Source organism: Pongo abelii, chromosome 11 (genome assembly GCF_028885655.2).
Source record: "Pongo abelii isolate AG06213 chromosome 11, NHGRI_mPonAbe1-v2.0_pri, whole genome shotgun sequence".
NCBI classification, from domain to species: domain Eukaryota; kingdom Metazoa; phylum Chordata; class Mammalia; order Primates; family Hominidae; genus Pongo; species Pongo abelii.
In genome coordinates this window covers 89,623,235-89,639,310 of record NC_071996.2, presented here as the reverse complement: position 1 = coordinate 89,639,310, position 16,076 = coordinate 89,623,235, and the positions used below count along the sequence as shown (strand labels likewise).

The following is a 16,076-nucleotide window of genomic DNA, read 5'->3' as shown; positions in this document are numbered from 1 at the left end:
CTATTGTAATGGGGATTGTTTTCTTGATTTCTTTTTCAGATAATTCATTGTTAGTGTTTAGAAAGGCAACTCATTTTTGTACATTGATTTTGTATCCTGCAACTTTATTGAATTTATTTATTAGTTCTAAAAGTTCTCTGAAGCCTTTAAAGCTTTTAATATATAAGATTATGTCACCTGCAGAGACAATTTACTTCCTTTGTGATTTTAATACTTTTTTTTTCTCTTGCGTAATTGTTCTAGTTAGGGCTTCCAGTACTACTTGAATAGAAGTTGTGAGAGTGAATATTGTTCCAGATCTTAAACACTTTCAACTTTTCATCATTGAGTATGATGTAAGCTGTGGGCTTGTCACATATGGCTTTTACGATGTTGAGGTGCATTCCTTCTGTAACTAATTTATTGGTAGTTTTTATCATGAAAGGATGTTGAATTTTGTTAGATAATTTTTCTTGATGCATTGATAATATGATTTTTGTCCTATATTCTGTTAATGTGGCATATCAATTTATTGATTTGCATATATTGAACCATCCTTACATCCCATTAATCAATCCCACTTTATGGCACTGAATAATCATTTTAATGTGCTGTTAAGTTTGGTTCACTAGTGTTTTGATGAGGATTTTTGCATCTGTATTCATCAGAGATATTGGATTGTAATTTTCTTGTAATGGTATTGTCTGGCTTTGGTGTCAGGGCCTCATATAATTCACTTGAAAGTTATTTCTTTTTCTTTGATTTTTGGAGGACTTTCAGAAGGATTGGTATTAGTTCTTCTTTAAATGTTTCATAGAATTCAGCAGTGAAGCCATCGGATCCTGGGCTTTTTTTGGTGAGTGATTTTTTTTAAATTACGAATTCAATCTCCTTGCTTGTTATTGATGGGCTCAGATTTTCTACTTCATAATTCAGTCTTAGTAGGTTATGTGTATCTAGAAATTTATCCATTCCTTCTAGGTTATCCAATTTGTTGGTGTATAATTGGTAATAGTCTTTTTATTAACCTTTTTATTTCTGTGTCTTTAGTTGTAATAGCTCCTCTTTTATTTCTGATTTTGAGTCTTCTGTTTTTTTCTAGTGAAAGGTATATCAACTTATCTTTTAAAATATAACAACTCTTAGGTTTATTAATCTCTTCCATTGTTTTCCTAATTTCTATTTTTTCCTGGCCTGATCTTTATTATCTTCCTTATATAAACTTTTTCTTGGTTTGTTCTTCTTTTTTCAGACCCTTTTGGTGTAATTTTAGTTTGCATATTTGGATTTTTTTCCTTTATAATGTAGGCATTTACTCCTTTCGCTGCATTCTACAAGCTTTCATATGTTTTGTTTCCATTTTCTTTTGTATTGATATATTTTTTAATTTCTATTTTAATTTCTTTCTTTTTTTTTTTTTTTTTTTTTGAGATGGAGTCTTGCTCTGTCACCCAGGCTGGAGTGCAGTGGCATGATCTCGGCTCACTGCAAGCTCCGCCTTCCAGGTTAATATCATTCCCCTGCCTCAGCCTCCTGAGTAGCTGGGACTACAGTTTCTCACCACCACGCCCAGCTAATTTTTTGTATTTTTAGTAGAGACGGGGTTTCACCATGTTAGCCAGGATGGTCTCGATCTCCTGACCTCATGATCTACCTGCCTTGGCCTCCCAAAGTTCTGGGATTACAGGCATGAGCCACCGTGTCCAGCCTTAATCTCTTTTTTGATCCATTAGTTGATCAGAAACCTATTGCTTAATTTCCACATATTTATGAATTTTTCAATCTTCCTATCATTACTTTTTAGTTTCATATTATTGTGGTCAGAAGAGATATTTGAGATGATTTCAATCTTCTTAAATTTGTTTTGTTTTATGACATAACATATGATCAATCCTGGAGAATGTTTCATGTGTATTTGGGAAGGGTATGTATTCTGCTGCTGTTAGATGAAATGCTCTCTCTATATGTCTGCTAGGTTCCTTTGGTTTATCTTCAAGCCCACTTCATCCTTATTGACTTTTTTCCTTTTTGGTATGGATAACACATCTATTGTTGAAAGTGGAATATTAAAGTCCGCCACTGTTATATTGCTGTGTATTTCTCCTTTGTGTTAATATCTGCCTGTTATATTCAGATGATCTGATGGTGGGTGCCTATATATTTACAATTGTTATAACCTCTTGATAAATTGACATCTTTATTATATATGAACACTTTTGTCTAATGCAGGCATTTACTACTACATTAGAATTTTACAGCTTTACAGTTTTTGACTTAGTATGTTTTTTTCTTTTATAAGTATAGGCACCCCTGCTCTCTTTGGTTATAATTTGCATAGAATATCTTTTTTCATTCATTTACTTTCTATGTGTCCTCAAGCCTAAAGTGAGTATTTTGTACATAGAATATTATTGGATCATATTTTTTGACTTATTAATTTTTTTATTTCAATAGGTTTTTGGAGAGCAGTTGGTGTTTGGTTACATGAATAACTTCTTTAGTGATGATTTCTGAGATTTTGATACACCAAAACATCCAAGCAATGTACACTGTACCAATGTGTAGTCTTTTACCCCTCTCCCTGCCCATCCTTTCCTTAGGTCCCGAAGGTCGTATTTCCACACCTTTGCATCCTCATAGCTTAGTTCCCACTTATGATTGAGAACATAAAATATTTCCTTTTCCATTCCTGAGTTACTTCACTTAGAATAATGGTCTCCAGTTCCATCTAGATTTCTGCAAATGCCATTATTTCATTCCTTTTTATGGCTGAGTAGCATTCCATGATATATATTGATATGATTTGGCTGTGTCTCCACCCAAATCTTATCTTGAATTCCCATGTGTTGTGGGAGGGACCCGGTGGGAAGTAATTGAATCACGGAGAGTAGGTCTTTCCCATGCCATTCTTGTGATAGTGAATAAGTTTCACAAGATCTGATGATTTAAAAAAATGAGAGGTTTCCTGCACAAGCTCTCTTTCTTTGCCTGCTGCCATCCATGTAAGGTATGACTTGCTCCTCTTTGCCTTCCACCATGATTGTGAGGCCTCCCCAGCCACGTGGAACTGTAAGTCCATTAAATCTCTTTCTTTTGTAAATCGTCCAGTCTCGGTGTGTCTTTATTAGCAGTGTGAAAAGGGACTAATGCATATATACACCACAATTTATCCACTCATTGATGAGCACTTAAGCTGGTTTCATATTTTTGCAATTGTGAATTGTGCTGCTATACACATGCATGTGCAAGTATATGTTTTGTATAATACCTTCTTTTCCTCTGGGTAGACACCCAGGAGTGGGATTACTGGATCAAATGGTAGTTCTACTTTTAGTTCTTTAAGCAATCTCCACACTGTTTTCCATAGTGAAACGATTATTCCCTCAAATACGTTTACCAAACTTTTAGATTTCTCCTCCTCAAGAACACCAATTATTCTTAGGTTTGGTCTTTTAACATAATCTCAAACTTCCTGAAGGTTTTGCTCCTGTTTTAATTTTTTTCTTTGTCCTTATTTGGTTGGGTTAATTCAAAAGCCTTGTCTTCAAGCTCTGATGTTCTTTTTTCTGCTTGTTCAATTCTATTGCTGAGACTTTCCAGTGGATTTTGCATTTCTCTAAGTATGTCCTTCATTTCCAGAAGTTGTGATTATTTTTTACTTATGCTGTTTATCTATTTTTCTATTCATATCCTGTGACATTTTTAAAATTTCTTTAAGTTTGTATTCACCTTCCTCTGGTGCCTTCTTGAGTAGCTTAAAAATCAACCCTCTGAATTCTTCTTCTGGCAATTCAGAGATTTCTTTTCAGTTTGGATCCATTGCTGCTGAGTTATTGTGATCTTTTGGGGGTGTTAAATAACCTTGTTTTTTCATATTACCAGAATTGTTTTTCTGGTTTCTTCTCATTTGGATAGACTATGTCAGAAGGAAGATACGGTGCTCAACAGCTGCTGTTTGGATTCTTTTGTCTTATGGGGATGTGGTGCTCTCCTCATTCCCCTGGGGATGGGGCTTTCTGAGAGCTCAACTAGAGTGACTGTTGTTTCTCTTCTGGATCCAGCCACACAGCAGAGCTAGTGGGCTCTGGGCTGGTTCTGTGGAGCGTCTGCAAAGAGTCCTGTGATGTGATCCATCTTCAGGTCTCTCAGTCGTGGATACCAGAACCTGTTCCACTGCATGTAGCAGGGGAGTGAAGTGGACTCTGTGAGAGTCCTTGGTTGTAGTTTTGCTTAGTGCACTGGTTTTGTGTTGGTTGACCTCTGGCCGGGAGGTGATGCTTTCAAGAGAGTATCAGCTGCAGTATTACAGGGAGTATACAAGCTTGCCCTAAGGTCACCTGGGTAAGTATTTGGGTGTCTCAGGTGGTGGGTGGGGCCACAGAGCTTCCAAGAAATTATGTCTTTTGTCTTTAGCTACCAGAGCGGGTAAAGAAAGACCATCAGGTGGGGGCAGGGTCTGGTGTGTCTGAGCTCAGACTCTCCTTGGGCAGGGCATGCTTAGGCTGCTGTGGGGGATGGGAGTGCGGTTCTCACGCTGATGAAGTTACATTCCCCCGGAGATTATGGCTGCCTCTGTCGCATCATACAGGTCACCAGAGAAGTGGGGGAAAGCCAGCAGTGACAGGCCTCACCCAGCTCCCATGCAGCTGGAAAGGCTGCTCTCACTCCCACTGTGTCCCATAACCACACTCAGTTTATTTCCAGGCAGCCAATGAGCAGGGCTGAGAACTTGCCCCAGGCTACAAGCCTCCCTGCTGAGAAAGTACACAGGGCTTTCAGGTTTCATGCCTCCCCACCTTCTGCAGCTTCTATGTTCATATCTGTACTCCAGGTCACTCCCTCCCCCAGTTTCTGTCCGGGAAACTTCACCTTGAGTTGAAATTGTTACAAAGTTCAGCTGAATGTTTACTTTCCCTGTCATCTTTCCCCAATTCCACTGCCAACCCTCCCCAAGGACCCCTATGAGATAAAGTCAGAAATGGCTTCCCTGGGGACTGAGAGTGCCCACAGGACTCTTTCCTGTGCTTCCTCTACCCCCATATTTTTCTCAGCTCTCTAAATTTGTCTCAGCTCCAGGTAAGGTCAAATCCTTCTCCTGTGATCTGAACCTTCAGGTTTCCCAGTGAGGATGTGTGTTCGGGGGTGGATGTTCCCTCTTTTACACTTTGAATACTCACATTCTTTTGGCTGTCTCACAGAACCTGCAACAGCAAGCCGCTTCCTTCAAAGGGCTTGTGGAGTCTCTGGCTTTCTTGGTATCTTACTGCACTAATCCTTGGAGCAAAAGTTCACAGTGTGAGCCTCCACACACTGCTCTGAGTGGGAGCTGGAAGTTAGTCCTGTCTCCTATCTGCTGTTTTTTTCCAACTGAGATCATATTTTTTAATCCATTTAAACACTGTGTCTTTTGATTGGAAAATATATTCATTTGCATGTAAAGTAATAATCGATATGTAAGAACTTCTGCCATTTTGTTGTTTACTAATTGTTTCATCATTCCTTTTTTCCATTATACCATTCTTTTCTTCCTCCTTTGTAATTTGTTAGATTTTTGGAGTGCATGCTTTGATTTTGTTGTTGTTGTTGTTATCTTTTTGTATTCACTAGAGGTTTATTTTTTCTTTGTGTTCACCACAGGACTTATATGAAACACCTTATTGTTATAACATTCTATTTTGAACTAAAAGCTTAAGTTCAATAGCATACAAAACCCACACTTCTACTTCTCTCCTCACCACATTTTAGGCTATTGATGTTACATTTTACATCTTTCTATTTTGTTTATTTATCAGCTAATTGTAGCTATAGTTATTTTTAATACTTTGGTCTTTTAACTTTTGTACTAGAGTTAAAAGTCATTTACACACCATTATTACAGTATTAGAGTATACCGGATTTGACTAAATATTTACCTTTACCAGTGAATTTTGTACAGATGGTCCCCAACTTACATTGGTTTGACTTATAATTTTGTGACTTTATGATGGGTTTATCAGGATGTTTCCCCATTATAAGTTGAGAAACATTTGTACTTTCATATGTTTTCATGTTGCTATTTAGCATCCTTTTGTTTCAACTCTAAGAACTTCATTATTTCTTGTAACGCAGGTCTACTGGTGATGATGTCTCTCAGGTTTTCTTTGTCAGGGAATGTCTCTCTGTCCTTCATATGTGAAGGACAGCTTTGCCAGGTATAGTATTACTTATTGACAGTTTGTTTTTTTCTTTTTGCACTTTGAATATGTTATCTTACTTCCTCCAGGCTTGCAAGGGTTTTGTTGAAAAGTCTGCTGATAGTCTTATGAAGATTCCCCTGTGTGTAATAAGGCATTTTTCTCTTGGCGCTGTCAAGATTCTGTCTTTGATTTTTGACAATTTGATCACAATATGTCTCAGAATATTCTTCTTTGGGTCTGATAGAATTTGGATATTTGTCCCTGCCTAGATCTCATGTCGAATTGTAATTCTTAGACTGGTGGGAGGTGTTTGGATCATGGAGGTGAATCCCTTGTGGCTTGGTGCTGTTTTCATGAGAGCGAGTGCGTTTTCACAAGGTCTGGTCACTTAAAAGTATGTGGCACCCGTGCCCGCACCCTCTCCCCACCGCCTCCATTTTCTCTCTCTTTCTTTCTTTCTTTCTCCTACTTTCACCATGTGACAGGCCTGTTCCCCATTCACCTTCTGGCATGATTGAACGTTCCTTGAGGAGCTTCACCAGAAGCTGAGCAGATGCCAGCACCATGCTTCCTGTAAAGCCTGCAGAACCACTGGCCAATTAAGTCTCTTTTCTTTATAAATTACACAGCCTCAAGTATTTATAGCAATGTATGAACAGCCTAATACAGGGTCAATCTTGTTTAGGGTTTTCTGAGCTCCATGAATCTGGATCTTCTCAATATTTGGGAAGTTTTCAGCTACTATTTCTTGAAATAAGCTTTCTTTAGCTTTCTCTCTCTCTCTTCTTTCAGAAACTCCCATAATTAATAATATATTTGTATTTGATGGTGTCCCATAGGTCCCTTATGCTTCCTTCATTCTTTTTCTTCTTATAATTGGGTAATTTCAACTTACCTGTCTTCAAGTTCGCTCACACAACTAGCCTATCACCAGCTGCACAGACTGGTGTGGCTTCCTGTGGGTTTCTAGGAAGGCTCCCCCTGGGTCACTGAGTAGTTCTCTGGACAGGCAGTGTTGTCCCCAGCCCACAGATGAGAGAGACTTAAACAGTTGCAGGGCTGCTTCAGGTTCTACAGCTGAGACTAAGGTTGACAGCCCTGCCTCCAGGAACTCAGACAAGCATGTGTCCCACTGGGGACCTCATGGGGCAGGACTGCTTGCAGTCTGCAGCTGACAGAGCTGAAGACAAGTGTCTTAGCCATTTCAGGGTCCACAGGAAGAAACAAAGTCAGCAGGCCTGTCACTCAAAGCATAAATGGTGTGACTCTACCTTGGTTCATTGGTGGGTGATTGTGGTAGCAAGATCAAGGCCAAACATGGCTGCAACTGAGTCCTCAGGATGACAGGGCCATTTCCAGGTCTGGAACTGGGATCATAGCCTGTGAGCTTTCTATGTGGGCACAGTTCTACCCTCTAGAATGGCCTTACTAGGTCTTGAGCTCCAGCAGGTTTTCACAAACTCCTATTTGAATTCCAGAGCTCCCACAAAGGCACTTTTGCCTTTGTTGCTTGAGAGGATACAAGCAGGGGAGCTCCTATTTTACCATCCTGCTGATGTCACTCTCTCCCCTTCTCAAAACACTTCTAATTATTCCATTGAACAAAATCCATCATCATTCATCTGATTCATAACTCCATTAATCAATATTTATTGAGTACATACTACTGTTAAGAATTGGAGGAATTGTAAAGCATGGTTTCTGTCCATAAGGATCTTATGGTCTAAGAAGACAAACATAAGATATCAACATAACAATTTTGTACATGCAATCAGGCAGTATTTTCTTTAGAAGTGAAACGAGCTCATCTTGGGGCAGATGGAATTTTCAAAATTTCCTGATTCAGATTAATTTCTTACTAAGGCTAATTTTAATAGTATCAAATCTCATCTTGACTTAAAAAAAAAAAGGCAGGAAAGACAGGTCCCAATTTCAAGAAGAGTAAGTACAAATTCTCTTATCACTGATTCATTACAGCTTGCTCTTATGTCTCATTGTGAAAAAAGAAAATAATAGAACAGTAGCAAGCATTACTTTTTGAGAAACCAGAGTTTCAGAAAACAGGTGTGTATTAAAGATTGTTAGCATGAAACTCACTTTCGAGATTCTTTTCTTGTCATTTTATTTAAACATTAAGGAAAAAGACTTATTCAGAGAAATAATTTTTCCCTTCCTTTTGTAAGTATAAGCACCCCTTAGAAATAATTGGTAAACTCCTTAATTATAGATCTTGTCTACTTGTCATTAACATCCTCTTCAATGGTCAATATTCACATCAATAGTGGTTTGTTAAATAATCCAAGGAATAATGACAAGCAACTCTTTTAAAAATCAGAAATACTAAATTTTTAAAAGTAACAATGAGAAAATATCTGCAAAAGTATGTTAATAATTATCCTTTTTTGTATTTTATGGACACAAACCTTTCAGAAATTATCTAAATCAGAAATCAGGGTTTTGAAATAGTCTTTATTATAAAATTTTGGATACTGATAAGCTAATTTTTTAAGCTGAATTTTTTAAAAGTATTTTTCTATGAAAAAATAATCTACATTATTGGATTGAAATATGGAAATATGTAAAATAATTCTGAGATATTTACTCTACATTGCTTAATAGCCACTATTACCCTTTCTGTATAGTATTTAGAAAAGGTTTCTAGCTAAGCTGTTCAAGTGTAATAAGTCCAGAGACTCTTGGGAATGTAATTATCTTATTTGTTTTGAATCAGACTGTCTGCAGTTAGTCTAGTGTTTTAATAAGGTCTACAAGGATTAGAACTAGTCAACATATGAATTATGAAAACCCCAGTCAACCTGAAGAACAGAAAAAAAATCAACTCATGGGAAAATTGTGGTACTCTTGCAAGACTGTGGAATACCATTCAGAACCATAGCAGGGGTAGGCTTGAAAACCAGGAAATAATCCCGTCTATCATTGTTGGACAACTGGGTTCGTTCCAAGTCTTTGCTATTGTGAATAGTGCCGCAATAAACATACGTGTGCATGTGTCTTTATAGCAGCATGATTTATAGTCCTTTGGGTATATACCCAGTAATAGGATGGCTGGATCAAATGGTATTTCTAGTTCTAGATCCCGGAGGAATCACCACACTGACTTCCACAATGGTTGAACTAGTTTACAGTGGCACATATACACCATGGAATACTATGCAGCCATAAAAAATGATGAGTTCATGTCCTTTGTAGGGACATGGATGAAATTGGAAATCATCATTCTCAGTGAACTATCGCAAGGACAAAAAACCAAACACCGCATGTTCTCACTCATAGGTGGGAATTGAACAATGAGAACACATGGACACAGGAAGGGGAACATCACCCTCTGGGGACTGTTGTGGGGGAGGGGGGAGGCGGGAGGGATAGCATTAGGAGATATACCTAATGCTAAATGATGAGTTAATGGGTGCAGCACACCAGCATGGCACATGTATACATATGTAACTAACCTGCACATTGTGCACATGTACCCTAAAACTTAAAGTATAATAATAATAAAATAATAAATAAAAATAAATAAATAAAATTTAAAAAAAAGAAAACAAAACCAGGAAATAATAGGTTTCAACTAAGAAAGGTTTTGTTACCTAGGGGGATAAAATAGCATATGCTTCTAAAGATGTGAATTTTCTTTTTTAAAAATAATCTGTGGGTTTACATCATCATGTAAACTTTCCCAAAAGAAATAGGAAGCTATTCATCTACTATAGCTAACAAAGTGCAGGAACGTGTTATTGCAATATTTTAACAAACATCACAGGTAGTTTTAAAATGTAATCTTTAAGCTTAGCTATTTTGGAAAGAAAATAGTTATTTTTTTCTAAGACATGTACCATTATATACTTGATGAAAATGTTTTTCCATAATTTGTCATTGAGATTATTAGCTTTCAGCATTTAATATGGCAAATTGTGGTTGACTTCTAGACTATTTTCTTCTAGTCAAACTCTGAAGATGTTATGTTTTAAAAATCTTAATAGGCAGAAATCTACAGTCCCCAAATAAACTGAAGCTCAAAATGAAAGAATAAAGACAAGTCAAAAGAAAGAATATTTTGATGGAGCAAACAAATTCAAAACTAAGAAAATAAGGCAGTTTTCTCAGAAGAAATTAGCCCTCTAGTTGATTTAGAGAGAGCTTACCGATATAAGTAAGCTGTCTCACTGTGTATCCATCTATCAAGAAATCTACCTATAAAGATAGGTCCACAAGGTGATTTCATGGGGTCTAGGTAAACAAACACTGTGGTGTAGTTTAAATATTTTTCCAACATTTACTTCAAGGAAAGGATCCCTGATTATCTGCCAGTTATTAAGTACCAAAAGGTGAATCACTTTTGATAAACTGATTAAAATGTCTCTTAATTACATCCAACTACTTTTCTTACAGTTCTTACATTTCAGTCTTCCCATATTAGTTTCTCTTCTGAGATGAGAATGTGATGATCAGTTCATGACCATCATGTTTGCCAGCTGTTTCTGATTTATGAATAGTTTTGTTACAAACCAGTACCATGTGAGTTAGGGTCCCCTATGGCTCCTCCAGGGGCTATATCATTTCTGGTAAGACTAAGACTCTCTTGGATGGAGACCAGGCTCCCTAACAAAGGTAGCCATAGCTTGGCTGGCACATGCAGGGATCCAAGTGAAAGTATTTATCATAAAGCCAGTGTTGGGAATTACAATGTCTACTGGTGAGTGGATTCAGAGTCCAATTCCTATTAGAACTGACCAAAGCTATTTTTAGTACCTTATTAATTTATAAAAGTTACAGGAAATGTCTAAAAACATGGCAGTCAAGATAATTCTACAAAGTATTCTAAAGTCCCCTAATACAAACTGCATGAACTTAAGTATTGTTAAATTGATTAAGCAGAAAGGTTCTTGAAGAGCTAACTCTTTAAGTATAAACAGCCTTTGTGTTATCATTTAGACTCAGGTTTAGAGTTCAAAGAATATTTTAAAAGGGGGTTGAGGGTTTACTGTATTATTTTCTCACTTAGGTGTTTTGGGATTTGTAATTTATTTTAGATTCGATCAGATTGTCTTAAGTCTCCTCAGTGGACGGAAAACAATTTGTCTACACTCAGCTCTAACAGTAAAAATGGGAACTTTGGAGACATGAAATATAAAGAAATATCAAGTTCATTATATAAACAAAAGAGTTTATTTTACTGTAGAATAAATAAAAAGTAATAATTGAATATTTACTAGATTAAATGGCAATGTAGGGAGGAATGTTTTCTAGTTCACCAAAAATTAAACAATGCACCAAGTACATTTTAGATTTATTTTATTATTTTTAATGAACTATGTTTAACATTTTACAAATCTTCAGGTTGTTAGTTTTCAGCAGTAAATATAGTCGTAACAGCAATAAATACACCGAAATATGAGATTTATCTGAAAGAATACAAAAAATAGAAACACCTGGAAACAAGAAGGCAAAATGTCAATTCTAGATCTGAAATAGAAATTAATACAGCTGAATTCCTTTACAATGCTGGTACATGGGAAAATGAGAAACTCATGTGCCTTATAAATGAATGTGTGGCTTCGAGCTTCACCTTTCTGGGAAGTTTTGAGGGACATCATTTGACCCACAGATCTCTAAAACCCTATAATACGTATTGATACCGGAGGATTCAAACACATAGTGGTCTAAAAATGATTGCCAAAGCAAAGAAGTGCTTTCATTCCTCAACATTTGTGATCTTTGTGGTATATTATGTATTATAAAAGGGCATAATCCCTATACAACTGCATAAAGTCATAAAAATTGATCTATAAAGTCTTAAGATCATAATATGTATTCAAAAATACATATACCTGTGCTTTAGTAAATGAATCCATCAGTTAGTTGAGAGATAGTTTTGCCTTTAATATATATCCAAAGTATATACAAAGGATCGACAAATGTTAACAATTTGTGACCAAAATCATCTAGGTTTATATTTGAAAAAACCTTGGTTTTCAATTTAAAAATTTAAGAAAGTTGTGAATATTGTTTATTATCACTTGGGTTAAGAAAAAATGGATGGCTTCAGCTTTTTAACAGGAAATTTGTGAACTACTCACAAATGAGAAGTCACACTCTTTTGATCATTAGAAAAGATAAATTGCCTATAATTACCAATTGAGAACAGCATGTGCAGTGTAAAAAATAATAAGGTTTTATTCTGAAACCAAACAAGTAGTTCTAGAAAAGCCCTTGGGATACATCATCTCATTTCCCTTACACAAAAATGAATAAAATAAGTGGCATACCTGAATGGTATACCCTTACACCAATATGTGTATTTCATTACCAAGCTGAGATGAAACATTTTTATTTAAAGGTGGGAAAAATAAACACTTAAAATATAATGTTTTGCTATATAGTTTCTAACTTCATTCCCACATAAACAATTTATCAATATATACTATATTCAAAAAACAAGAAATACTACTCACATGCAATATTTATTGTTCCAACATGAAACACTAGGTCTATATTTTTAATAAAACTGCACATCTGTTTAATTTGGTTAACTGAAAGAAAATGCACACTTAAAAAAGATGTTATATCCTTCTAATAATGCAAGTCTATATCAAAGGCACTTCAGCAGAGCACTAACTTACTAACTTTAACCTTTTCCAAATCATTTTGAGTCATGCTGCTTTTGATGTATCTTTCTGTGTAAGACCAATAAGAAGCCTTCTCTAATTGTTATGAGCCTTATCACTATTAAAAAAAAAAAAAAAAAAAAAAAGGAAGCCTAGGTATTACCCAAAACATTTATTTCTTCTATGGATTGGGGTAATATATAGCAATATTTGCCTAGGGTCTTTATGTTCTTTGGGTTAACACAGAACAGTAGGAAGGTTATTTGACACGTTAGAAGTTAGAGGAAAAAATTGCACATCTAGCTATAATTTTACTGAAGCTAATGTGGCTATTTTGGTTCACTGAACTTGTTTACGTGGTTTGGGTCTCTATGTTGCTCCCATGTTGAATACTAGGGAATGAAAAATAAAGCAATTTAGGATTTTTACCCCCACAAGGGAAAGGTGCTTCAGACATTTGCCTTCAGGGAAATTTTAAGAAAAATGGGATCAGTTGATTTTAATGAATAATGAGCTTTTATTTTTAGGATGTATGAATGGTAAATCAGAGTTAATTAAAAAGTTGTTCACACTGAATGCTTGCTATGATGAAAAGAATACAGATATATTACTTACAAAACGAAAAAAGAAGTTGCAAAGGCTGTAAGTGACTTAGGGAAAAACTTTTACTTTTCCCCTGAAATTGAAACTGTTTTCCTTAAACATCTTTTAAGAAAATCAATATCTGGATATACAACTACTATCCTGAAGGTATTTTTCAGCCTCAGGAAAATGGCATTTCTTTTTCTTCTCATCAACATTTAAGAAAAATAAATCAATGTTTATTTTATCTCCACATATTTTATTTTAGTGCTCAAAAGAAACTTTCACATCATTGACTCTTTTTTTTAATTTCATAGCCTTTAAGTGACTGAGTTCAGGTTTTTAGAATAGAAGAAATATATTAAAACCAATTTAGCCTAAAAGTATCAGTGAACCTTAAACCAAAGTCATAGATTGTTTTTTTCAGATTTGTAAAAAGTTTTCCTTGACAGCTAAGCTTGCTTCATTGTTGAGGGGAAGAAAAAATACTTTTTAAATAAAAACTCAGTATTAGAGCATTAATTTCTCAAATTTCTAAATTACAAATTAACATCTTATTTTGTAAAGTTATATCCAAAAACAATCAAAGAGCTGGTGTCTCCCTCTCTAATGACCAAGTAGCTTCTTGCCCATCTTATATAAATGTAGGATTTACGTTTGGGATGAGAAAATACACATGCTCTTTAAAGACCAAACAACATTTTCTTTGTGGTAACTCCAGAGTAACATCAGTCCGAGTCATTTATCAAGTTATTTTTAAGTGTAGGCAGAAGAAGACGTAATAGTAACATTTAAAATAATATGATGCCTGAAGTCAGTTTTGTTTCTAAATGTTCCATGGGTAGTCACCATGGTAGAGGCAACATTTTTGGAGGCAACTTGAGGAGTATATATTTCACTGTTATTCTTAAGAGAGTCAAGGCCAAACTGGCTGGGTGAGCAACATTTTCAGATAACTAACATCTTGATGCTATTTTACATTTTGAAAACTTGGATACTGTAAATTCATCACCCAAAAATAAATGAATAGGCCAGAAAGAGCATTCCTTGGTATCTTTCTCTCTGATTACTGAATTACCATTTACTCTGCTTGAGACATGTCCAAGAACCATGAGATTGCTCAGTCTCATTTTCTTAAGTTCATACTGCAATTTACAACAAGAAGCAAGAATAAACAGCACGAGACAGCAGACACACAATCCCCGTTGGAGTTAATTTATGGGAATCAGTGGGCGTTCCTCTCGCTTCTTCCAGATGTTAGTCTTGCTATCTCTTTTGGCTAGTGGTGGTCTGCCCCTTCTTTTAGTGGGGGATGTATTAGCTTCAAAATCTTCAACAGTGCTTTTCCTTCCTGGGGACTCTTCTCCAGGGTGCTCCATGATCACTCCACTCCCTCCATCTAGGATGTGCCTTAAAGCTGGGTCCTCAGGGGAACAGACGGTGGTTCCACTCTCACTGCTGCTTAGGTCTAAATCTTCTAAGTAAAGGATCTTGGGCTGATGCATGCTTTTGATGAATGTTTTCTCCCTCTCGAGCTTTCTACTTGAGTGAAGCTCATTCATGTCCACCCCAGAGTCCAGACTGGTGTCATTGCTCTGGGTTCTCTTGCCCTTTTTCAGGTCTATAAAGGAGTGCCTCACTTGCGCAACTGGCTTTCCATCAAGAGACACAAACCAGGCTCTGGGATGGGGAGAGGGCTTTCCTTTGGACAGCTCTAGGAGGGTCTGTTCTGAAATTCCTTGAAGTTCCGATGAAAATGGAGTCATTACAACAGCCTCATTTAGTGTTCCAGGAACAGAGACGGATTCCAGTAAGCTGCTTGAGTATCGGCTCCAATCTGAAGCCTGGGATGGCAGGCTCTGTTGACCTTCAAGTATGATATCCTCCTCCCTGGCATCTGGGGGCTGTGCATGAGAATGAATTGGCATTTTGGGCAAGGTCTGCGTAAAGTTCTCTCGATTTACTGGTTCCATCAATTGGCCATAGACTAACTGTCCCTTTCTTGGCAAAGTAGCTGACTTAGCAGTATGTAGTTGTTCCGGTGTGGAGAAAAGGTCAGATGTTTGAAGGATGGCAATGGGTTGGCTGTAAATATGCATAAGCTGTTCAGGAATATGGGAACGCCCATACGCCTCCTCATTACCTGTGAGATACCTCTTTTCATCTTGAGCATCACTTAGAGATGAAGATAGATTGTTGTTAATATGTTTAGGTTGTTTGGACCCTACATTGGGCTCCAAAGACTGTGTTGGGTTTCTTGAGTAATTATTTTGATTGACTGATAGAAATGAAACATCTTCATTGTAGATTTTAAAATCGTCCCGAGTTTTTACCATGGAAACTCTTTCTTCTGTTTCTGCCTTTGATGGTTCCTTTTTCTGAGGACTATATGAGGAGTTTTTGGCATTGAATAACTGCGACTTGTCCTCAGCTTTTAATGCAACTTTAACTGTACTGATATGATTTATGTGTGTTGTTGAAGTTGTCTGGTCTCTCTTGAGGACCTCAAGTTTAGTGGTATTTCTTTCTCTTTTCTGTGGAGTACCACACTTATCCCTAGAGTAGAAGAGAAGGCAAAAAATATTTAAAAGTTATGACACAAATGGTTCATTTTTTAAAAATCACTCCACAATCTACATATCATACATGCAATGCTATTGTGAGATATGTAGATTAAAAATAAAAAAGGATATATTGTAAGATTAAATTCATT

General features: G+C 36.4%; 1 protein-coding gene across 1 annotated transcript in view; it reads right to left on the bottom strand.

Annotated features, from left to right (window-relative positions):
- Positions 1-11,451: 11,451 nt before the first annotated feature.
- FAM171B (family with sequence similarity 171 member B) overlaps positions 11,452-16,076 on the bottom strand; it is a 71,911-nt gene continuing 67,286 nt past the window's right edge. The window contains exon 8 of the mRNA XM_002812662.5: positions 11,452-15,919. Coding sequence (XP_002812708.3) covers positions 14,575-15,919 — 1,345 coding nt within the window. The 3' untranslated portion in view covers positions 11,452-14,574. The remainder of the gene's footprint in view (positions 15,920-16,076) is intronic.